This window comes from Anomaloglossus baeobatrachus, chromosome 5 (assembly GCF_048569485.1).
Source record: "Anomaloglossus baeobatrachus isolate aAnoBae1 chromosome 5, aAnoBae1.hap1, whole genome shotgun sequence".
NCBI classification, from domain to species: Eukaryota; Metazoa; Chordata; class Amphibia; order Anura; family Aromobatidae; genus Anomaloglossus; species Anomaloglossus baeobatrachus.
In genome coordinates, this window is record NC_134357.1 from 401,695,298 (window position 1) to 401,721,635 (window position 26,338).

The window sequence follows — 26,338 nt, forward strand, 5'->3', positions numbered from 1 at the left end:
TGGTTGAGCTGCAGGTAAACAAAGAGCTGCAAAGAATAAAGGGATAATTCAAGAGGAACAAAAGTTAGAAAACAAAAAAAAGATAATGTAGGGGTGTTTTATATGACAATACAGCACAGATTAGCTTAAAACATTTTTTGGAGTTTATGTCGGACAACTCCTTTAAGAGTGGATTCACATGCCACAGATTATGTTGCAGAATTTTCTGTATATGGAAATCTGTTCCATTAATCTGAATGAGGCTGCTTCGGCAGCAACCAATAGATTTCTACAGGTCCTATTCTGGTGCATAAGAAAGTGACATACATTTCTGCTATCCTGCCAATTATATCAATTTATGGACTGTTTGCCACAATGTAATGTATCAGGAAACTGTCAGCGGTGGAAATATTAGCACAGTATATGTATTTCAGCCTCTGGCTGTAAGTAAGAATGGTGTCATTAAAGAAGAGCAAGCAGAGATCCTAAAAATGACGACAATTTTAGAAAACGGGGGCCTGATTCAATAGTGTTTTTTGTCACTTTTCTTTTCTTGTCTTGATATTTTTTATCTTTTTTTTGGTGACAAATTCTTTTAATTGGTGCAGGTAATCGTTTAGCTTTAAACATTTTTTTATTGTAAAACAGTCTCCTGTTTAGCAAAATAGCACAAAAAAATTAGGACGTACACAAAATCCCTCCAGGGAGTAGGGGGAAGGGGCGCGGGGAACAGACTGAAACATTTTGAGACTTTTTGATCATTTGCAACTTTTCAATCAGGAGTAAAATCTTTTGGAAACCATAATTTCCACCCACAATAGCAAACATAAAAAAACACAATAGAACATATATGAAATAGAGAAGAACCCCCCACAAATGAAAAGAATGAGACGCTAATGAAAAAAAAGACAACAACCAGACAAACGAAAGGTCAAAATGCAATAACGAATAGGGCCCAAAGTACATTAGAAAGTTGCAGACAATTGTATCATACGGGTATTAAGCTTTATTTACACAACATGGAGGACCCCTTTAGATGTTGATGCAAGCACAGGATAAGGGGGCATGCGTAACGTTCCAGCTGGTTTACGGTTCCTTTTCCACATCCATTTTAATAATCCATTTCTAATAACCTTTCATTTTCATACAATGCCCACATCTGTCGTTACGTGAAAATGCCGGCATGTGCCTCAGGGTCCTGGGCATCAAAAATATAATCTTGTCTTCACTTTAGACTGACTCCTACAATGAATAGTATGGAGTCTTCCTATACTTGGCAATAGTCCCTTATTTTATTGGCATTGGTCCCAAATTGTAAGGTGTGGTGGTCCTTCAATGAGCTGTGTGATAGCTACTCCCTTCCAGAAACAGCGCCACTCTTATCCACTGGCTGTATCTGGTATTGCAGTTCTTACCTTACACAGGCCTCTCAGAATTCACTATTGATCCTTGCCTACATTTACTCTTGTTTGTCTGCCAGATCCCCTTTAGATTTTGGTTGTGTCCACCACTCGGCATAAATGCCTTCTTCATAATCCCCCTCGCCTTCAAATTCTGCGTCAGATGGAGGCGGTTCTGTGTCTTGTAATATTCCAATTTCAACCTGCAATTAAATATGGAGAGACCCAGTAATGCAGCAATAAGGTCAGTTCCTGAGGACAGGAACCCTAAAAACAAACTAAAACTACCAAGTATTACTAAGCGGTGTATGGCGGTGTGTAGGAACTGCATTATCTAGGTGATACTGTATATTACAATATTATTTTGGACAATGTGACGGTATTTTTGTGGGACAGTGAAATGGGATCACATTTACAAGTCATACCTAGTTCTAGTGACAAATAAGTCATCATCAACATGTGCAGCAGATGTTCTGCAGAACACGCCAGTGTTTTATACATACAGGTGCATCTCAATAAATTAGAATATAATCAAAAAGTTGCCATAATTTATTTCAGTAATTCAATGCAAAAAGGGAAACACATATATTTTATAGAGTCATTACACACAGTAGTAAATAGATATTTCAAGTGTTTATTTCTGTTAATATTGATGATTATGGCTTACAGCCAATGAAAACCCAAAAGTCATTATCTCAGAAAATTAGAATAATGACCACAAAACACCTGCAAAGGCTGCCTAAAGCTGGGTTCACACTAAACGACAGCGACAACGACGTCGCTGTTACGTCACCATTTTCGGTGACGTAACAGCGACCTTGTAAGTCGCTGTTATGATCGCTGCTTAGCTGTCAAACACAGCAGAAGCAGCGATCATAACATCGCTGTGCTACATGTGCAGAGAGCAGGGAGCCGCGCTTAGCGCTGGCTCCTTGCTCTCCTAGGTACAGTACACATCGGGTTAATTAACCCGATGTGTGCTGCAGCTACATGTCACAGTGCAGAGAGCAGGGAGCCGCGCACACTGCTTAGCGCTGGCTCCTTGCTCTCTTTGCTACAGTATACATCGGGTTAATTACCCGATGCATACTGCAGCCACATGTCACAGTGCAGGAGCCGGCGCTGGCAGCAAGAGCGGAGCCTGGTAACCAGCGTAAACATCGGGTAACCAGGGAAAGGTCTTCCCTTGGTTACCCGATGTTTACGCTGGTTACAGCTTACCGCAGCTGCCAGTGCCGGCTCCTGCTCGCTTCATTTCGTCGCTCTCTCGCTGTCACACACAGCGATGTGTGTGTCACAGCGGGAGAGTGACGACCAAAAAATGAAGCTGGACATTCAGCAACGACCGGCGACCTCACAGCAGGGGCCAGGTCGTTGCTGGATGTCACACACAGCGACAGCGACGGGACGTCGCTGCAACGTCACAGAAAATGGTGACGTAGCAGCGACGTCGTTGTCGTTGTCGCTGTGTGTGACACCAGCTTAAGTGTTTAAAATAAGTGTTTAAAATGGTCCCTTAGTCTGGTTCAGTAGGCTATGCAATCATGGGGAAGACTGCTGACTTGACAGATACCCAGAAGGCAGTCACTGACACACTCCACAAGAAGGGTAAGCCACAAAAGGTCATTGCTAAAGAAGCTGGCTGTTCACAGAGTGTTGTATCCAAGCTTATTAATGAAAAGTTGAGTGGAAGGAAAAAGTGTCGTAGAAAAAGGTACACAAGCAACTGGGAAAACCGTAACCTTGATAGGATTAAGAAAAGGCCATTCAAAAATTTGGAAGAGATTCACATTGAGCGGACTGCTGCTGGAGTCAGTGATTCAAGAGCCACCACACAAAGACAAATCTAGGACATGGGCTACAACTGTCACGTTCCTTGTGTCAAGCCACTCATGACCAATAGACAACGCCAGAAGCGTCTGACGTGGTCAAGGAGAAAAAGAACTAGACTGTTGCTCAGTGGTCCAAGATGTTGTTCTCAGATGAAAGTAAATTTTGCATTTCATTTGAAAATCAAAGTCCCAGAGTTTGGAGGAAGAGTGGAGAGGCCATGATCCAAGCTGCTAGTGTGACATTTCCACAATCAGTGATAGTTTGAGGAGCCATGTCATCTGCTGGTGTAGGTCCACTGAGTTCAGGGCCACCACTAGGAAATTCAGGACCCCATACTGGCAACATTTTTGAGCCCCCTTGAGACTCCGCTCCGGCTCCACCCCCACTCCTCCTCCACCCCTCAAACCTTCCACACTCTCAACGCCATGCTTGAAAAAACGTGTGTGTAATATATATATCTAATATATAAAGTGAGTGTATGTGTGTGTGTGTGTGTGTGTGTGTGTATATGTAGTCCGCTAAAGGAATCCGCACCATCACATTTACAATCACGAAATTTTACACAGACACCTCATGTGACTCAGGGAACATCATAGACTATATTTTAAGAGGAAAATTTAACCCCGCACTTTACAGTTATTCACCAAAGCTGTGATTGGTTGCTATAGGCAACGAAGGACATTCTTAGTATAAGAAGCTTATGTGTGAGATAATATGATGTCGGTGGAGAGACAATAGAGAGGGAGAGAGAGATAAAGACAGAGAGAAACAGAGACAGAGAGAGAGAAAGAGGCAGACAGACAGGGAAAGAGGCAGACAGGGAAAGAGACAGACAGTGAGATAGAGAGAGGCTGGGAGAGAGGGACAGTGGGAGAGAGACAGTTACTATCCCGGGCAATGCTGGGTACTACAGCTAGTGTGTATATATATATATATATATATATATATATATATATATATATATATATATAAATATAAATAAAACACACGACCAAATGTGTTAGCACCCGTGAAGTTGTTCCAGAAGAAGAAGTATTTCTCTCAAAAAATTACATTACAGACATCACTAGTGGGGATGCACAGACATCACTGGAGGGGTCGCACAAGCATCACTAGGGGGCCGCACAGACATCACTAGGGGGAGCACAGACATCACTAGGGGGATGCACAGACATCACTAGGGGGCGCACAGACATCACTAGGGGGGCACACAGACATCACTGGGGGGCGCACAGACATCACTGGGGGGCGCACAGACATCACTGGGGGGGCGCACAGACATCACTAGGGAAGCAGAGACATCACTAGGGGGGCACGGACAGCACTGGGTGGCACAGTCAGCAATGGCAGAGCACAGACATCACTAAGGGGGCAAACAGCACTGGGGGTGGTACACAGCATTGGAGGGAACACAGCACTGGAGGTGATAAACAGCACTGGAGGGGGCTGCACACAGCACTGGAGGGGGCTGCACACAGCACTGGAGGGGGCTGCACACAGCACTGGAAGGGGTTGCACACAGCACTGGGAGTCAGACAGCACTGGGGGTGGTACACAGCATTGGAGGAAACAACACTGGGGGTGATAAACAGCAATGGAGGGGGCTGCACACAGCACTGGACGGGGCTGCACACAGCACTGGAGGGGGCAGACAGCACTGGAGAGCGTGCACACAACACTGGAGGGAGAGCTCCAGGCACACAGCTAAACCCGCCCACACAGTAAGTCCTGACAACATTTTTACGTGTAAGCACCCGAGCACTGCTGCCCCTGGGAATCTGCTCGGGGGCCGCAGAAAAAGTCATCGTAGGCCCGCAGTTCCAAGCCCTGAGCTAAAGCAAGCAGGGGCGCCCTCCACCACCCACGGCGATGTTCAGCTCACCGAGCACCTACCTTTCCAAGCCGGATGTCGTGTCCTCGCCACCTCCACATTGCCTGCAGCACTGTGATGAGGAGCAGAGTGATGACCTCATCACAATGGGCTGCGGGATAACGCGCTGGCTCCCTGCTCTGCTCCATTCACCTTGCATCTGGCCACATGGCTAATTTGCATGCGATGCCCTAGAAGAGCTTCGTCTGCAATTTAGCTGTGTGTGCAGTGGCTGAAACGACACGGCCGGGCCCCTTTGCTGCGGCTGTGACTGGGGCCCGGTGAAGAAGGGGGCCTGGCCTATCCGAAGCTTAACAAAGCAAAGTAATTACCCCAGGCCCCCCTTCCCCCCCCCTCTTCACTGGGTCCGGTACACCAGTCATGGTTGTAATGCCCTGATGGCGGCCCTGACTGCGTTTTATCAAGACAAAAGTCAGCACAGCCGTCTACCAGGAAATCTAGTGCACTTCATGCTTCCCTCTGCCAACAAGTTTTTTGGAGATGGAAATATCATTTTCCAGCAGAACTTGGCACCTGTCCACAAGGTCAAAAGTACCAGTACCTGGTTTAATAACCACAGTATCACAGTGCTTGATTGGCCAGCAAACTCACCTGATCTAAACCGTATAGAGAAACTATGGGGTATTGTTACGAGGAAAATGAGAGACAGCAGACCTAACAATGCAGACGAGCTGGAGGCTGCTATCAAAGCAACCTGGTCTTCTATAACACCTCAATAGTGCCACAGGCTGATCACCTCCATGCCACGCCGCATTGATGCAGTAATTCATGCAAAAGGAGCCCCAACCAAGTACTGAGGGCATTTACTGTACATACTTTTCAGTAGGTGCCAACATTTCTGAGTTTAAAATCATTTATCAGTTGGTCTTTTATAATATTCTAATATTCTGAGATAATGGCTTTTGGGTTTTCATTGGCTGTAAGCCATAATCATCAACATAAACACTTGAAATAGATCGCTCTGTGTGTAATGACTCTATATAATATATGCGCTTCCCTTTTTGTATTGAATTATTGAAATAAATTAACTTTTTGATGATATTCTAATTTATTGAGATGCACTTGTACATATGACCCAGACCTTCGGTGCCCTGTTTTGAGTTAATAATGCCATGCTAATATAGCCTAATGCTTACACCTGGCGACGAAGAAGCTGAAAGCTGACAGGTACAAAGCATGCGTGGCTTTGTGTAGCGCTACCATGGCGCAGGCTGTTGTAAAGCATGGTAGTACGCCCACAGGGGAGTAATAACATACTAAGTGGGCCGTCTAGCCAGGGAACTAACGCCCTTGCAACTACTCGCTGGCCTTATTAGCATCTCATAAATGATGTTTACAAATACTTTTTCTAAAGATCTCTTTATCTATGCTAGTGTATACAGGGACGGTTATGCAGAGATTAGCAATATGCACCCAGCGCTGCTCATGGTTTTGGGTGCATATTGGACCTGACAGGTTCCCTTTATTGTATTGTCCCTTTATTCCTTGTATGGTGTTTATAATAAGTTGCGTTAAAGCATCACTTCAGCTTTTTTATTTTATTGCCAGAGTGTTATCATTATTGTATGTTCACTGCCCCAAGCAAAATACCAGCCACAGTCCTCTGCTCTTCCGGACCCCGCTCCGGTCCCACTGCGCTATCCTGTAAGTACAACTCCTGATTGACCGGACGTCTGGACTGTCACAAGCTCTCAATGTGAGTTTATGAGAGTCAGAACGGCGCTCCAATATATTTACTTTGAGAGCTTCTGATCCACTAAGCAAACTCTGGGGTCATCTGTTAGGTCTGTCTCCCCACCTTCAGAAATTTGAGCAAGAAGTCAGCGCAGCGCTCCCATCCTGTTCAAATATCCCAAGGTGGGGAGACAGACGCTGGGCTTGCGTGTCATAACAATGTCACGTGGGAAACGAGAATGCGACTTCAGACATAGCTGAAACCATGGCCGCACCGGAGGTGAGTATAGGATACCTTATTTTGACTGGGACAAATAAGGGAAATCAGTAGGGGTTGTCCATGTAGTGGACATCCACTTTAAAGGGAACCTGTCAGCAGGAGTTTCCGTTAAGAACTGCGGCCACCACCAGTAAGCCCTTATATACAGCATTCTAGAATACTGTATATAAGAGCCCTGGCCGCTTTGTAGAACGTAAAAAACACCTTCATAATACTCACATAGGGGGCGGTTCGGTTCAATGGGTGTTTCTGCTATCGGTCCTGCGCTTCCTCCATCTTGTGCGATCGCCATCCTCCTTTTCAGCCCCATGTGCATTATGCATCCTGCTCCTACGCATGTGCACTTTCATCTGCCCGGCTGAGGGCAGAGCAATGTACTTTAATGCACAGGCATGAGGAAAGGTCAATGGCTACTAAAGCATGAGCACTACAGTACTTTGCACATGCGCAGGAGCACAATGATAGCTTCTGTGTGAATGACGTAGGACATGTCATGCACACGGGGGTGGGTAGAGGACATCGATTGTACAAGATGGAGGAGGCGTCGGACCCATGAGCAGCAACACACATCAGACCAGACCGCCCCCTAGGCGAGTATTATAAAGGTGTTTTTTATATTCTACAAAGTGGCCTGGGCTCTTATATTCATTATTATGGAATACTGTATATAAGAGCTTACTAGTGGGAGCTGCAGCTCATAAGGGAAAAACCTGGTGACAGGTTCCCTTTAAACTTTAGTTTTCTCTGTAAGTTCCACTTCTGGTTTTGGCAGACGAACACTGATGATAAAATACTAATGTGAGGATGAGAATGAGGTCTTAGGGGTACTTCTCACATAGCGAGATCGCTAGCGAGATCGCTGCTGAGTCACAGGTTTTGTGATGCACCAGTGACCTCATTAGCGATCTCGCTGTGTGTGACACTAAGCAGCGACCTGGCCCCTGCTGTGAAATCGCTGATCGTTACACACTGTTCTGGTTCATTTTTTGGTCGTCAGGCTCCCGCAAGGCAGCAAGCGTCAGTGTGTTTGACACCTTACCCAACGACCTCGTTCGCGACTCACGTAGACGTGCATCTTTGTTGTTTTCTGTGCCCTCTCTGTTCCGATTGGTGATTGCTACTGCGTTCGGATTGGTCGCTTCCATCCTCTGTTCTGGCTTGTAGATCGCAGTACATTTCAGAGGGCTGAATTCACTTGTCCCAGACTGCGTGTAGCAGCAGATCGTAATACAGTCCTTTCTGCATCGGGACTGTAGGATAGACAAGGATGGAGAAGGATGGAAGCGCTATTATGTTGCCTTCTCTAAAGGCAAGGCCACCCAGTCACAACGCATTTACGACCACCAATCGGAGCAGAGGGGGCACGGAAAAGGCAATGTAGATGCACGCCTATGTTACTAATCAAGATTTGAATCGTGCTATGTGACAGGGTCCCAGCGACCGCCGTATCGTTGCTGCGACGTTGGGAAAATCTGACTGTTTCACAGCTCACTAGCGACCCTGTAGCGACGTACTAGCGATCCTGACCAGGTCGTATCGTGGTCGGAATCACCGGTATGTCGTTTAGTGAGACGGTACCCTTAGTGACTTCTGAGACCTCTACCACATGCCAGAACAATAGGGTAAGAGCCTTGATCTTGATCCCTAATGGCACTCAACTACTTTTCCCCTCAGCTTGGAGGGAGGTTAGTGATGTATGTGGTTTTAGTACTTTTACTAAAATCTTTTTTCTTTTAGATGACCACCAAGATACCAAGATCCTGCCTGATCCTACTGTGTGTAATAACAGAGGGTGTACTAGAGAAGAAGCTGGGCAGAACAAATGTGATTTAACATGCATAGAGACACCTCTTGTCCATGTTCAGGATTCTAAATGTCAGGAAATGTCTCCTTCTTGGGACTCCCTTTTAAAACCAGAACAAAGGGCCGTCTGTAAGAGTATTTTCCCCTTTGTGTACCTGGCCATATACTTTCCATGAGGGCTTTCATGTGAATGTCTTGATGAGACCATTCACCACAAAAATGATATATGGTCTACCTCTATAAAATAGATCATTTAGTACATAGGTTAAGGTTGTCATTTTTACCTCATCGTCATCTCGGTGAAGAAAATCTCGGGCAAACTGTAACAACTCCTTGTGTCGGGTGGTCTGGTTATGGTACCTCAGAGCTTCCTGAAAGGAGACATGGCCACCATAGGAGAAAAGAAAGATGCCTTTATATATACAGTACAACTCTCTTAATCTGTCCCCATTGACCACTATAGACTCCACAATAACATCCAAAGTGCCCCAAAACTGTCCCAATATAGCCTCCCCACCAAAAAAATAAACAAAAATTGTTCTTCAAGTAACCCGCTGATAAATGGCACCAGCACCATGTATACTAGTTACTGAAAATTGGTAAAAAAAACTGTCTACATATTTATACAGATACAAATTCCTTTACTTCCCAACACCACATTGCTCTTGCCTGCACCTCCACTAGGGGGAGCTCAATAGATACAACTCTCATTGAAAAAATATACATATATATGCAACAAGCTCCCTCTAGTGGTGGCTGTGTCTGCAAGAAGCTCCAAGAAAATATACAAATAGGCAAGTTTGCTCAAAGTGGATGTCCAAGACTAAGGGGCACTTTGCACACTGCGACATCGCAGCCCGATGCTGCGATGCCGAGTGCGATAGTGCCCGCCCCCGTCGCAGCAGCGATATGTGGTGATAGCTGGCGTAGCGAAAGTTATCGCTACGCCAGCTTCACACACACACTCACCTGCCGTGCGACGTCCCTGTGGCCGGCGACCCGCCTCCTTGTTAAGGGGGCGGGTCGTGCGGCGTCACTGCGACGTCACACGGCAGGCGGCCAATGAGAGCGGAGGGGCGGAGATGAGCAGGATGTAAACATCCTGCCCACCTCCTTCCTTCCGCATATCCTACGGAAGCCACAGTGAGGCCGGTAGGAGACGTTCCTCGCTCCTGCGACTTCACACACAGCGATGTGTGCAGCCGCAGGAGCGAGGAACAACATCGGACCGTCGCGTCAGCGTAATCATGGATTACGCCGACGCTGCACCGATGATACGATTACGACGCTTTTGCGCTCGTTAATCGTATCATCCAGCCTTTACACACTGCGATGTCGCATGCGATGCCGGAAGTGCGTCATTTTCAATTTGACCCCACCGACATGGCACCTGCGATGTCGCAGTGTGCAAAGTGCCCCTTAGATGTTAAGTGCTAACACATTAAGAACTGGGCAATTTTGTTTTTTCCTCATTTTCTTCCACATGACAAAGTTTTTTTTATTTTTGTTGCTTATAGCATCCACTATAACATGCAATATTCTGGAAAGCATGGACAAAACTGTAAAGTGCAGTGAAATTGCAAAAAATAAATGCAATTCCACAACTGTTTCATGGGCTTTGTTTTTATGGTGCTCAATGTGCATTTAAAATAACCAGGAAAAATGATTCTTCAGGTCAGTTTTTAATCATCCCATTTTTGGATAAATACGAGGTTTTTGCCACTATTCTTGCGGAGTTGTAATCACTAAAAAAGGAAATCTGCATTTTTTTTTATTTATGGTGTTTACCAATCGGGTTAATTGACTTTATATTTTGATATATTGGGCTTTTATGCACGTGGTTATATCATACATGTTTTTTTTTAATAGATATATTATTCTAATTAATGGGGCAAAATTTATTCTAATTATTATGGGGTTTTTTTCCACTGTATTTTGTAGTCCTTTGAGGGAATTTTAAACCTGTGATTGTCCAATCTATTGTACTATACTGAAATACTATTGTATCGCAGCATATATATCGTAAAGACTGAATGCCAGCCACAGCCTTGTCTTCTTCAGAACATCATCATGACAGGCATGGGGTCTTCAATAGACCCCCATCGGGATTACCAGATTGTCTATCAGGTGAGCTAATGGGAGCATGGAATGGAGCATCCTCGTGCCTTGTGCTACAAATGGCACTGTCAAAGGTTAACAGTAGCTTTTAAGAGGTTGACAGTGGCGGGCAGAGCTTGCCATTAAATATAGCTGTTAGAAGTACATAATGACTGTATAACACAGCCAAACATCTGCTGGGAATAGTTCAGGCTCATCTCTCGAGCCTGTTCCATACACCAGCTTTGACAAGCACCGTACATGGATATTTATCACTAATGGGCTAAGCAGAATAGGTTCCCGAAAATTACTAGACACAGTGTAGAGAGCTATGATGTCCCAGTTCTTTAAACTGTTTACTTCTGGGGAGACCTGCACTAATCCAATTCTGATGAGTTATCCTAAGTGCTGGAAAACCCCTTTAGGCCCCCTTCACACGTCTGTGATAAAAACACCCGTTTTTCACGGTCCATGTTGAAGGTGCGTATGGTCATCCGTGTGCCGTGATTTTGGATCACAGATAGCACACGGAGATCAGGAACCTTTTACTCACCTGTGCCCGGCGCTGCTATCTCCGGCACTGCTGCTTCCGGGTCCGCGGTGCAGTGAATATTCATGAGCATAATGAGCGGGCCTGGATGCAAGTGACAGCAGCTCCAAAAACAGCAGTGCTGGAGACAGGTGAGTATAAAAAATAATTTTTATATCAAAGACACGTGTTTTCTCTGTTACGTGTCACACTGATGTCACACGGATCACATCAATGTGTGATTCTTGTGACATCAGTGCTCCCGGAGAAAAATTGACTTGTTTCCGTGCGGAACACACGGATACGCATCTATGAAAAACATGGATGTGTGAGCAGACCCATTGATTTTAATGGGTCTGCGTATGTCTGTGTCTCCGGTACGTGTGAAAGCGGACGTCATATGTACCGGAATCACTGATGTGCGAAGGGGGCCTTAAAGACGACCTGTCACCAGATCAAAAATGGTCAGTTTTATTCTTTTATTTTATTCCCGCTGTTCCCCGATGTATTCAGTTTTTTGTTTTTCTAAACCTGTCACATTTTTCCAGAGATATAGTCCTTTTCAATTTAGTGTTAATTCTGATGGTCTATATCAAGGGGGCGTTGCTTACAGGGTAATTATGCTGAGCAGCTTAAAGCCACAACCCTAGCAAAATCCAGAGAGTCGCATGCCCTTGTAAAGACCATAGTAATAGTCTTTACAAGGGCATGCGATAAATAGTCCCATATCTTTGGAAACGTATGGTGGATTAAAAGGAAACAAAAAACAAAAATGAATACTGCAATGGGAATAAAATAAGAGCAAAAACTGTCTACTTTTGATTCAGTGAAAGTCAATTTTGAAGAGTATACATAGAGAACCTTCAAGAATGCACCCAAAAGTAACAGCTCAGGTTTGCGCTCTCATTGAACGTTACCTCTCTAGGGTTGAAATCGGTATCCTCAAGGTCCCACTTCTCCTTGTAAAACTTGTAGTATGCCAGATTTTGCTGCATCACAGTATCCGTTGGGTCAAAGAGCATATAGCTGGACACACACTGAACCGCGTTCTTCACATCATTCACTGGATCAGAAATGTGACATGATGATTTTTTATATATATATTTCTATTTCTAATATATTTTGTATTGCTATTATACATATCCAATAAAGTGATATGAAAATAATCGACTTACGTTTATAATATGCAAATTGCAAATAATGATACATGGTCGCCACAAACTTATGAACAAAATAGCCCCCGACGTTAGGGGTCAGATTAGACACGCAATCCACCTTACACTCTAGGACATCAGCAAGATGATCTGAAAGGTAAGGAATATAGAAGAGTAAGTATACACATATTAATGAATTTGCACAGACTTGGACTGGCCCACAGGGGAGCAGGTGAATTTCCCGGTGGGCCCACCCACCACCATTTATGAACAGTAGTTGGCAGAATACACTTAATTCACTATGTACAGACAAAGGCACCATTTCAGAGGTAAATTTGTGAATGAGGGCAATGCACCAAAACAGTGTGCGCCTGTTGGGGTGAACTCTTAATCAGAGATCACTAGTTGCCTACTGCCTGGCCTAATTGGTATAGACCAAGTGCATGCGTAAAGAATTCACACCAGACACAGTCGGATATGAAATCTCTTCTTGGTCACAGTAAAAATGGCACTGAACAGAGCGAGTACAAGCATGCGTCTTCTTGATATAGGTTAGGGGCGTACACAAGTTCAGATATGCCCACTTAGTGGGACAGTTCATGGGCTAGCCAATGGGGAGATCTGTGTTGCTCTTGATGGGCGGGTCTGACTTCAGTGCATGAATCCATGATGATGGGAGGGACGTCATCTGGTGCATCCATGCTGATGGTAGGGTCTGTGATGTCAACGGCGGCCATCTTTGAGTTCCTCTGAAAACTGACTGGCTTATATATAGAGAATTGATTTCACTGAAAACACTTCTCAGAGGTTAATTAAGTATTTCATCTTATGGCTCTCCTCAACACGCCCAACGTCAATGTTACTGGTGGGTCTTAGTGCACCAAGTTTGGCACTGAATGTTCTCCACCTTTTAACACTGTTGTTTTAAGGGTGAAATCAAACTTTGATGACTATAAACATATATCCGCTACTGTTTCAAATCATGTTTTGTTTGAAATGCAGCAGCATGAAACACAGTTGCAATAACGGCGCCGAACTCTGATTTATACTGCCTTTGGATCGGGCAGCATTGTAGCAATATGTATATGCTGTATGGCCTCTAGAGGTCTCTCTTCTTGTATGTGTTCACAAGCAAGTGGGAACTCGCTGGTACTGCAGACAGTCGTGATGGGCAGTCCGGCTCTTTTTAGTGATCCGGTTCCTATGGCTCCGTTCACCAAAAAGAGCCGGATCTTTCAGATCGTTCTCGGCTCCTTATTAAATATGTGCTCACCCCAGGGGAACACATATTTAAGATTATAGAAACGCCGCCAAAGCCCCGCCCACTTACAAGTGGCCAATTAGATTGCTGAGTAGGCGGAATTTAGCCGCGGGTGGGCGGGGTTTTGACTGCGAAAAGAGCCGTTTAGTGATTTCAGTGGCTCACACTGGTGAGCCGGCTCCTGTCATTCACAGCAGGGAGCCGGATCTTTGTGTCGGATCGTTCGCGACCGACACATCACTAGCAGACAGAGTGCAGGCAGCAGGGAGAGATGCATGGCTGACAATACCACCTAATAAATAGCCTGAAGATCTCCACTGAGTGTGATTACTGAGAGACACAACAACAGAACATGGTGGCAGCTGGGCAAAGAACCTTCATGTGACACCTGCAAATCCTCAGAGCTTGTGTGTGAGACTGGGACTGTACAGAACATCATTGCAACTGTGAGCACAGATTTCCTGTCATTATACAAGATGGAGACTGGTCTGAAGCCCCCTCAGAAACTGGATGTCTCATCATGTAATCTATCCCAGACATGGAGACACTGGAAAGAGGAGTTTACTCTGTATGTGGATCTGACAGTGGCCCCCAGTGATGACAAACGGAAAGTAAAGCTGTTTTATTACTTAATTGGGGAAAAGGGCAGAGAACTAGCCCAGACCTTACTGCCAGACACAGACCGCCTCGTCCTAGCAGAGATTGTGGAGGCATTTGATAAGCACTGTGACCCCAAGAGAAATGAGACTGTGGAGAGATACAAGTTTTTCACAAGACAGCAGGCGGATGGTGAAAATGTAGACAGATATGTGACAGAGCTGAGGACATTGGCTGCAACATGTGGCTTTGGGGAAATCAGGGATAGCCTCATAAGAGACAGAATTGTATGTGGCATCACAGACACTCGCCTCAGAGAAAGGTTACTCAGAGACGAAGAGCTGACATTAGAAAGATGCATGCAAATCTGCAGGGCTGCAGAGCTGACAAAGCGCAGCCTGAAGATGATGGCAGGCACCAGTGATAATAATGATGATGATGAGGTACATGCAGTATCTATGAGAGGAAAGACAAGACCAAGCTCCCCTATAAGCACAATCCACTGCAAATATTGTGGTAAGACACATGAGAGAGACAAGACCAAGTGTGCAGCATATGGCGAAACCTGCAGGTTATGTGGCAAGAAGAATCATTTCTCAGCTGTCTGCAGGCTGGGAACAGGCAAACAGCATAGACAGGTCCACACTGTGACACCAGACACTGACAGTGCAGAGGACATTACATGGCTACAGCTGCAACCTGCAACAGAGAATGTCAATGTAATCAGGCAGCCAGTAGTCAAGGATGCCAAGCAGCTCTATGCAACCTTCCTGTTGGATGAGAAGCCCATTAGATTTCAGATGGATTGTGGAGCAAGCTGCAATGTAATTCCAAGTGCTCTGCTGAACAAACAGGTTTCCATTGAGCCAACGGACAAGGTACTGGTGATGGACAACAAAAGTGTTCTGAAACCTATGGGGACATGTAAGCTCAAAATACGGAACCCATGTAACAGGAAAAGTTACAGAGTTGAAGTTACCGTGCTGCGTGGTGGGAACCATGTACCAATCCTGGGAGTAAAAGCAGTGCAGACAATGGACTTAATAAAAGTACAGTCTCAGAACATTATGTCTGTTGAGGTTTCCCAGGATATACCAAATCCCAAACTAAATGCAGAGCACAATTTGGACTTTCAAAAAATAAAAATGCAGTATGCTGATTTATTTGAAGGTGATGGGTGTTTTGAAGGTAAATACAGGCTAGAAATTGATAAAACCGTGCAGCCTACCAGATTACCTACAAGAAGGGTGCCTGTAGCTTTAATGCAACCACTGAAAGTAGAGCTATAAGATTTACAGAAAAGAGGCATGATAGAACCAGTCCAGAAGAGTACAGATTGGATCAGCAGTTTGGTCATAGTGCAGAAACCATCAGGCAAGTTAAGAATATGCATTTATCCGAAGCCACTCAACAAGGCGCTGAAAAGAAATCATTACCCGATGCCAACATTGGATGATGTTCTCCCAGATCTATCAAAGGCTAAAATATTTTCTGTATGTGATGTCAAAAATGGATTCTGGCATGTGGAACTGACTCAAGAATCAAGTTTATTGACATTTCTTCACCTTTTGGATGCTATAAATGGCTGAGACTGCCCATGGGACTAAAACCTGCTCCGGAGATGTTCCAGCAGAAATTGATGCAGGCTTTGGAAGGACTTCCTGGAGTAAAAACAATAGCAGATGATATCCTTATAGTGGGAGAAGGCGAAGATATGGAATCTGCAATCAAGGATCATGATCAGAAGATGATACAATTTTTGGACCGATGTAGAGCAAAACAAATAAAGCTGAACTTGGACAAATTAAAACTGAAAATGACAGAAGTTGCATATATTGGACATCTTCTGACCTCAAATGGTGTAAAAGTGGATCCAGAAAAGGTGAGAGCAATTCAAGATTTGCCAACCCCAACTGATGTGTGTGGAGTACAACGATTTCTGGGCATGGTAAATTATCTCTCCAAGTTTTGCAAGCATCTGTCAGATATGTGTGAGCCACTGAGACAGCTAACCCACAAAGATGTGCTCTGGGAATGGACAGAAAACCAGGAAACTGCTTTCCGGTCAGTAAAGAAGGCTATTGCAGATGCAGCAACCCTGAAGTATTTCAACCCAGATCGAGAAGTGGTGGTACAATGTGATGCTTCAGAAAAAGGCCTTGGAGCTACACTAATGCAGAACAAACAGCCAATCACGTTTGCAAGCAGAGCCCTAACAACAACAGAGCAGAGATATGCTCAGATTGAGAAGGAGTTACTGGCTGTGGTATTTGGGATGGAGAAGTTTCACCAGTACACCTATGGTTGACGAGTAACAGTGCAATCTGATCACAAGCCATTGGAGAGCATTACAAAGAAACCACTACTAAATGCCCCAAAGAGACTACAGCGCATGCTGTTACGACTTCAGAAATACGATTTTGACATCTGTTACTGTCCAGGAAGAGACTTACTGATTTCAGATACTCTAAGCAGAGCATACCAACCTGTCACAAATGATGAGGAGAATGAAATTGAAACCATCAATATGTGTGACTATCAGGCGGTGTCAAAAGTCAAGTTTAAGCAAATACACACTTGTACAGAGAAGGATAAAATACTCCAGATCTTAAAGACTGTCATCTTGCAGGGCTGGCCAAAATACAAGCAGCATGTGCCTAGGGAAGTTTCTCCATTCTTCCACATAAGAGATGAACTGTCAGTGCAGCAAGGAATCATCTTTAAAGGAGACAGAGCTGTTATACCAGAAGCACTCAGGAGAGACATACTGAAAACACTGCACTCTTCGCACTTAGGCAGGGAAGGATGTCTATGGCGAGCAAGAGAATCTATTTATTGGCCAGGAATGAATGACCACATTAAAAACTATATAGCACAATGTGAAATATGTGCATCCTGCAGTGATAAGCAACAAAAGGAGACGTTGCAACCTCATGAAATTCCACAGAGGCCTTGGTCAAAAATTGGAACAGATGTGTTCACATGGAATGACAAAGAATACCTGATTACAGTGGACTATTTATCTAACTTTTGGGAGATTGATTTGTTACAGGACACAAGGGCGAGAACAGTGATTAAAAAACTCAAGGCCCATTTTGCCAGGTATGGCATTCCAGATATCGTGTTCTCTGACAATGCTGCTCAATTTACTTCAGAAGAGTTTAAAACTTTCAGCAAGAGATGGGAATTTGAACACCAGATGTCTTCTCCAAGATATCCACAGAGTAATGGCAAAGCAGAGTCTGCAGTAAAAACGGCCAAAAGACTCCTTAAAAAAGCAAAACAGGCAGGTACTGATGTATATCTGTCTATACTGGATTATAGAAACACACCCACCCAAGGCATAGACAGCAGTCCGGCACAGAGGCTGATGAGTAGACGTACAAAGACACTCATACCAACCGCTAGTCATCTGTTAAAGCCACAGTTGGTGGGAAACATCAAAGCTGAACTAAAGAAAAATCAAGATAGGCAAGCTTTCTATTACAATAAATCTGCAAAGGATCTGCCAGATCTCCAGGGGAATGACAACATACGGCTGCAGCCAAGCAGCAAATACGACAAACACTGGCAAAAGGCAAAGGTTGTCCAGAAACGAGGACCTCGGTCCTACGAAATTGTAACAGAAGACGGAAGACGCCTAAGAAGAAATAGGAGATATTTGAGGAAAACACAAGAACAAGATGATTCATGGCCTTTTGAACAATATCCTGATACCCAAGATAACGAGGCAGCAAGTCCAAGCCAAGTACCAATAGTGACTGCTGACCATCAGGGTGAGACTGTTAACCAGAGACAGGCAATATCAGAAGGCACATTACCAGAATCGGAACAACTACCAGAGGTGGACATTGACTCTTCTTATGTTACTAGGGCCGGCAGAATGATCAGAAAGCCTGCACACCTCAAGGATTATATCTAACTGTATATATTGTAATTCTCTTTTACTTGGTCAGATTAACTGTTGTGTTTATTAAGTTTGATTGTTCTTCTTGTTTAAAGAGAAAGGATGTAGCAATATGTATATGCTGTATGTCCCCTAGGGGCCTCTAGGGGTCTCTCTTCTTGTATGTGTTCACAAGCAAGTGGGAACTCGCTGGTACTGCAGACAGAGTGCAGGCAGCAGAGGGAGATGTAATGGCTGACAATACCACCTAATAAAGAGCCTGAAGATCCCCACTGAGTGTGATTACTGAGACACAACAGAACAAGCATGATACCTCACTTAAAAAAAATAATTCACAGCTCCACCACTTACAATTTTAAAAAATGCATTGGCGTTTTCTTACCTGCAACAGCTGGGTAGAAGTCTTTGAACTCCCTCATCTCATAGACGCCCTCACAGCCGGTGAGACAGCTGTTGTACGCCTTGTAGTACACAGGCAAGGCCTGCTCCATGTCCTCAATGCTACGTCGGAAGTCCCCGGCATTGTAGGACTTTACCGCCTTGACAAACACTCCCTGTGGACGGTGAGAGCTTCCATTAGAAATAAGTTGCCAGCTTTAGATCACTATTAACCTGCAGATTAACCACATATCTAATTACCGCTTGTAAGGTTCATGCCATTCTACGGTTTATAATACTGAATGGACCGCTAAAGACTAGTCAGAATCATCTCATGTTTGGCCAGCCTGTCACCAGGTCACAAATGGCCAGTTTTTGGTCTTATTTTATTCCCACTGCCCCTCTTAGTAGTCAGTTTTTTTTGCTGTTTTACAATCAGCTATAGGGTTCCAGAGATCTAAGCTTTTTTATTAAGTGCTAATTTCTATCGTCTTTACCAAGGGGGCGTGGCTTACTTGATTCTTTGGTGGCGTACCTTTAGGCTGCTTTGCATTACCCTGTAACCACTTGGTAAAGACAATAAAAATTTACTTTAATTACTAAGGTCCATATCTCTAGATCCATAATGCAGATTTGTATCTCCAGGTTGTATGATTGAGTCTGAAGAACCTCTTACCTCATACGGTTGAGCCTCCAAATCTAAAAGGAACTCATCAACCTCCAGTAAGGTCTTGTAGTAATTCATGTATCTCAGTGTCATTTCATGAGTGGGATTCTTCTGTAAGAAGGTGTGGGCAGCGGATACTGCTTTTTCCAGTTCATTAATCTAGGAGAAATGTTATGATTGAGATACATTATTATCAGGGTCCTAAAGGGCAAGTTATAGGATGAGTGGACAACTTTCCTTGTAACACATGGTCCTAATCTCTATAAAAATGGCACTGCTTATATACTATTAGGACAGACTTGACCCTTGATAAACTCTATGTGCATTTAGAACAAAAAAGTGGCACATTTCTGAAGGCTAGAGAGCTGGGTCTCAGGTGACCCTGTCATCCACCAGCTGGCAACTATTCACCGATCCTACCTGGTGGGTCCTCCCTTCTCGGTTTGTGTTTGTCAGCCATATGTACAGTATGTTGCTCCCATGTACCCACCCCCACCCTTCTTGTAAGGGAACAGCTCATCTGCTTTGAAGTAGGAAGAGTTTTCAGTCAAAAATGAAAGCTAAATGTACTTATACAGTTAACGTTTTTGAAATCGGTCTTGGCCGCCATTTTTGGCAAAGTGACAACAGGCTGTGCAGCCATAATGGTTGTCACATTTCAATATGCTTCACTGACCAAGCTGACTAACTAAGGGGTACTTCACACACAGTGAGATCGCTACTGAGATCGCTGCTGAGTCACGTTTTTTGTGACCTCATTAGCGATCTCGCTGTGTGTGACACTGAGCAGCGATCTGGCCCCTGCTGTGAGATCGGTGCTCGTTACACACAGCCCTGGTCCGTTTTTTTTATTGTTGCTCTCCTGCTGATAAGCACACATCGCTGTGTGTGACAGCGAGAGAGCAACAATCCTGAACGTGCAGGGAGCAGGAGCCGGCGTCTGACAGCCTGCGGTAAGCTGTAACCAAGGTAAACATCGGGTAACCAAGGTGGTTACCCGATATTTACCTTCGTTACCAGCCTCCGCAACTCTCACACTGCCAGCGCCGGCAGCTAAGCTAAGCGGTGTGCGCTGGTAACTAAGGTAAACATCGGGTAACCATACCCGATGTTTACCTTAGTTACCAGTGTCTGCAGCTTCCAGACGCCGGCTTCGTGCAAGCGCAGCGTCGCTTGCACGTCGCTGCTGGCTGGGGGCTGGTCACTGGTCGCTGGTGAGATCTGCCTGTTTGACAGCTCACCAGCGACCATGTATCGATGCAGCAGCGATCCTGACCAGGTCAGATCGCTGGTGGGATCGCTGCTGCGTCGCTAAAGTGTGACGGTACCCTAAGATGCCACCAAAGTGCCAGTTTACCAAGAAGCATATATACAGGTGACAACCAATATGGCTGCACTTCCTGTTGTGTAAAAATGGCCGCCACAACATAAGAGAATTATAACACTATGGCTGAAGTAAAAAACAACAGGTTCAACTACTATTTGGCACATTAATTTTATTAAAATATTGTTTTAACTCTTTCCTTTGCTGAGCAGACAGGTATACAGGGTGCCAGGTATTTAGTAACTGGAGGGGAGGGGGCAGTTATTTGATGGATGTAAAATACGTTTTTCAACCTGAAAGGACAATTAATTGCATGTTTCTGGTTAGAGTCTCTTTAATCAATGATATATAGCCCAGATGGATTTCTAAATGGCGGTTACAGGTTTAAGCATCTGGGAATCACATGGCTTGTAGGATATGAAGTGTGAATAGTGGAGACAGATTGAGGGCATGTCTGGAGACGTGGCAGTCCCCGACCTCAGCTGGGAGATCACGAAAACACAAAATCAGATGTGCTGCTGGCAATGACTAGCACATGCTTCCATGACCACACTCTCACATCTGCCGCATTTACCTTCATCCCGACAAATGATTTTTTATATGAATTTCATTGAAAAAGCCCATTAGAGCATGATAGTACTTGTAGTTTCACTAGGAATTGTATCATCACACCTTATATGATGTAATAGAAGAGGGGCCATCTGTTTTGTACAGTGCCATAATAGAGCACCTTGGGGGGTTATGGAGTCACTGGACTTCTAGATGCCAAAGAATGAAATTGGGTGGACATGTAGGTACAGTATGACCCATCGCATCTATATGGGTTATTACAGCATATATTGTATGCTTTTAGGGAGAACAGCTTTTTATATACTGCATCAATATAGAGTTGAATAGCACTCCACGCCATACTGCCTCCTAACGCCATAGTCTCACCCAGTCATGAGTCATGGATGATGATGACAGCAGAATAAGCAAGAACATAAAACTACAGTATACATTTTAAAATGACCAAATACAACTTTATTGGCAAATCTCTTGTTAGGCTATATCTGCTGGTTATAGGGGGTTGAGGTCTAAAAGTGCGCACAAGGCCGGAGTAAAATGTCCTGTGTCTTAAAATCCGTATGACAGGAGACAAAGGGAATGTCATTGTTCCTAGAAAATGAATTCCCTTTCTGGGTAGTGTTTGGCATTATGATGGTTAGTGTGGGCACATCGCCTACCAACCTCAGCTCTGCTGTTTTATTAGGCATTGAGGCACTAGTGGCTGTGACACTATGATAGCCCCAGGACCCCTGCATATGGTTATCCAAATCATTGTAACACATATCTGAATTTGACCTCAATAGACTACAGTAGGCTCGTATTGTACCTCCATGTGTATCTAAGTTTTTAGGGGAGAATATCAAGGCAGTCCAGCAACCTGTAGGAACCCCATGTGCTGTCAAACTGTGTGCCCCTCAGTGTCCCACACCTACAATGTCCTCAAAGGTGTTGTGGCCTCAATTGTGTGGGACAACCAAAATGGGATGCCTGCTTCCAATGGACCAGTGACAATTCTGAGTCCGATGATGTAGTCCCAAACATGTTAGGATTTCCAAATTAGAACCCCCTTCACAAAATCTTGATAATCAGGCTACGATAACGTGTTTTTGGTTTTTTTTTTGCAACTGATCAAAAACTATGAGATTTTAAAGCAGGTACTGCTTCAGGAATTGCTCCTTCTTTGGAGGAGTTTTTCTTTTTGTTATTTTTTTTTTTACCGGAATTTTTTTTACAGATTTTTAATTGGACAGTGATACATTTTGGAGCAGATTCTGTCACGATATATTTCAAAGAAGTGAAATGCGTTTTTTAGTTTTCCGCCAGGCATTTTTAAAACCTTTCTAGGGAAAACAAATTCTCAAAACACTCTTTAGCAACTTGATTTCAATTACAAATGAATAGGAAAAGTTTTCCAGGTATTTGTGAAGTGGTTTTTGAGGAGGATTTTGGTGCTGATCTGCTCCAGACAACTCTGTAAATATGGCCTTAGGTGGTGTCATCCATTCAGATGGTCCGTACATAAATATACTTACATACGTTAATGGCAAACTATGGGGACGTTTGTCTGATCGGATGAAAATCTTTATGCCTAAGACCAATTCTTATAAATCTACTGGTAAATAGAAAGTGACAAGGCGTCGCTTTTACGTCTCACCTTGAAGTAGGTATAGTGCAGGTACTGGTAGGGATCCCGTCTCTGGAAGGCGTTCAAGGTCTCCTTGTCAGGGTAGGGTTGCTGAAACACTGGTAGGGTGGCTTTACACTTCCTCAGACACACTGCCCGGGATAGGACCCGTCCGAACAACTGCAGCTCCAGCTTCCAGTCCCCATGTTCCTCTTCTCCCTGCAGCTCCTCCAGGCCAGGAATTTGGGATTCATCAATACAGCTCTGACCACAGAAGGCTTCACTGTCCTGGAGAAGTCTGTGGAGCCTCAGGCTGGCTTCTAGCATACGACTAGCCTCCCTCCAGGACTGCGCCTCATATAGCTCCATGGCTTTGGTATAGGTAGGTTTTAGTGGTTTGATTTCAGAACGGGGAAAACCTCTAAAACTGTACTGTTCATACTGGGAATAACTTTGGGACACCAAAATGACCAATGTGTATAAGAGGAACTGCAGCATGATGGAAACAGCAGGAGGTGCTAGGGAGAATAGGTGTCCCAGAAAAGTTTAGAAACTACAGATAAAACTTCTCAGAAAAGTTTAGAAGGAGAAGACAGCCTGGAATGTAGCCTCAAGAGTTAGTCAGAGCCGAACCTCAAGATGGGGACGAGAGGAATGAGAGAAGCAGAGGAAGACTCAGACAGAAAAAGGGAAGATTAGCAGGGGGGCTGCAGGGACTGCTTACTGCCAGCTTGGCGGTGACACTCAGAGCTCCTTCCAGGCCACGCTGAGGGATGCAGAGATTCTGAGCTCCTTGTTGGATCTGACTGGGAAGCATCAGATCTTGTGGATCACATAGTAGTCCTCAGTGGATCTCTAAAAAACTTTACTCCACTCACAGCTGCCACCATCTTCCTAAACAAATGTAGTAATACAGAGGAATCCACACTGAGTAATGTGATCTGGATGCTGGAGGAAGACGCTGGATTCCACAGGGTCTTAAAGAGCAAATCATAATGTCCAAAACAGAGACTGGAATGAATGAAAAATAGCAATACGCCTCAGAGTACCTTGCCACGTAGCAAAAAAATAATGAAGGAATAATGCATTTTACAGTGGCAGCATGATAAGAAGTCGGGAATACACTATTTGTGCAAAAGTGACAAAAATCAATGATTGTTACCCACATCGCCCAAAATCGCACCACTCATTCAGGTAATGTGGTGCGGATGCTAACAAGTAGGATAGCGACCCCTATGAACATCAAACTAAAAAATAAAAAGTGAAAAATATTTATAAAACAACTATACCCATAGTTTTAGGATAGTATAGTATAGTATTCAATACATGCATTCGAGTCCTAACTACTTCAGTTGGATACTTAATATTTAGGAAAATGTGTAAAAAAAAGTGAGAGCTTGGATGACAGCGCTCATTCTGAAGCAGGGACAGCAAAGGTATTTTACAAATGCTGTACAATATAACATGGCAGGACCATTTTACTTTAGGATCTTTGGGTCACATCTACTGTATATATATATATATATATATATATATATATATATATACACACACACACATATATATATAGTAGCTATGGAGAACCCCAAAGGCTGTAACACATGTTTATTCTTAACTTTGAAATTTATTCCTCATCCATTATATATGGGGGATTACCGCTGGGACTCCCGCACATCTCGGGAACTGTGGCCTTGAAGGACCCCTTGTGAATGGAGCAATGGGCCGTCATGTGCACTGCCACACGATTCAGTCTTAATGGGAATACCGTAGAGCAGCTAAGTGCTGGCCGACTTATCAAAACTAAATGGAACAGCAGTATGATCGACCGTGGCTTCATTCACAAGGGGCTCTTTAAATTCACGGTTCTCGGGATTGGTGGTGCCCCAGTGATTGGACTCCCAGCAATTGGAAAGTTACCCATTATCTAGTAGATGGGAGTACTGAACAGAAGCTGTCACTAGGAGGCTTTTGCAAGCATCACCGAGTGTCATGGTGGTGTCAGGATCTGTGGAAATTTCAGATTCTTGCACTCTGCCTTCTAACTAACGTCTCTGATGTCCATGATCAGCACAGGGAGACTCGGGCGTCAACCCAGAGACCTGTAGATCATAGGGAGGCTAGAAAGAGTTAATCTCTGCTGGTCTGCTTGTTAATCTCCCGTAATCACATGCTATGGGAGAGCGAGTAATATTCACTCCACTCCTATATATGCTAGCTGGACACTTCCATTAGTGCCAGCTATAGCTTGTCTATACTGGTTTGGAAAGGTGGTTTGATCCAGACTTACTGGTGCTTGTAGTGCTTTATTGCTGTAAGAGGTTGGGTGTTAACTCTTGTTGTCCTTTTGTTGCTGCCTTACTTCTCTTGATTTTCTCCTTAGTTTTAGACTGTTTGTTGCTGTGAGCTTGCAGTGAGTCTGAGTTTCTGTTTTTCCCTGTATGTCTAAATCTGTGTTTCCATAACACTCCTGCTCCTTCCTTCCCTGGAGGAAGAAGATGGAATTCTGCAGCAACGAGCTGTGGATGTGAAATGTCATCATGGTGTCTGGAGAGAGTCAAGAAAAGAAAAAAACAAATCCGATCAGAGATAACGTCATCTATAAAGTACCCGGATGTAAATGTTTGCTTATGATACTGACTAGTCTCATCAGTACTGTGGTTTCTATATGGTCGCAGTCTGATGACTACTGATAACAACTCCCAGTATCTCTTTATCATTGTTAAAGATGTACTGGGAGTTGTAGGTTCATGCAATACAAATGTACAGTATATGGGACTGACCTGACATTACATTTGATGTACCCTGCACTGCTGGTGGTTCTGGTGATATATTCTTGAATTGACGAGGTATTTCTGTACTGCTGGAGGTTCTGATGATGAATTCCTGCAGTTCTGATGATGCATTTCTGTACCTCTGGTGGTTCTGATTATGTGTTTCTGTACTGATGAGGGTGGTGATGCTGTGTTTCTAGTGATATATTTTTGTACTGATGGGGATTATTTTTGTTATGTGTTTCTGTATTTCTGGTGATGTATTCTTTTGCTGTTATTTGTTCTGATCATATATACAAGTAACAATTCAGAACTTGTAAGATTACTTAATACATGCCTATGTCAATATAGTGTTGTGCCATCGAACAAGTTAAGGGTTGCTATGTTTTTATTTATGTTAGGAGCATTAAGTTGGCCAAGTTTGTGATGAGTCTGCAGGCACTATGTGACTGCAGGCATCTGAGTTCTCACAGCGTGCGCACTGCACATGGTCAGGATGCTTTGGTGTCGGAACTGTGAATGTGAGGTCATGAAACCACAATTATGCAAGTTACATACAGTCATATGCCAACTAGACATGTGCTGCCTTGCTTAATGAAAATGAATTGAAAATATTTCAA

At 44.1% G+C, this 26,338-nt stretch overlaps 1 protein-coding gene across 1 annotated transcript; it reads right to left on the reverse strand.

Annotated features, from left to right (window-relative positions):
* Window positions 1-567: 567 nt before the first annotated feature.
* Window positions 568-23,874, reverse strand: P3H4 (prolyl 3-hydroxylase family member 4 (inactive)). Its single transcript, XM_075347696.1, has 7 exons — window positions 22,978-23,874; window positions 19,460-19,609; window positions 18,788-18,959; window positions 12,662-12,790; window positions 12,404-12,549; window positions 9,145-9,231; window positions 568-1,582 (listed from the first exon to the last, which is right to left on the reverse strand). The coding sequence occupies exons 1-7, from the start codon at window positions 23,443-23,445 to the stop codon at window positions 1,439-1,441; spliced, it is 1,296 nt and encodes a 431-aa protein (XP_075203811.1). The 5' UTR covers window positions 23,446-23,874; the 3' UTR covers window positions 568-1,438.
* Window positions 23,875-26,338: the final 2,464 nt, after the last annotated feature.

Bases quoted from the DNA above. Each gene is read 5' to 3' on its own strand.
- P3H4 (XM_075347696.1), bottom strand. From the start codon at position 23,445: ATGCTGCAGTTCCTCTTATACACATTGGTCATTTTGGTGTCCCAAAGT. The intron at 18,960-19,459 runs GTAAGAGGTTCT...CACCGTCCACAG, and splicing joins TGGAGGCTCAACCGTATGAG to GGAGTGTTTGTCAAGGCGGT. The intron at 9,232-12,403 runs GTAACGTTCAAT...GTCTCCTTTCAG, and splicing joins CCGATTTCAACCCTAGAGAG to GAAGCTCTGAGGTACCATAA.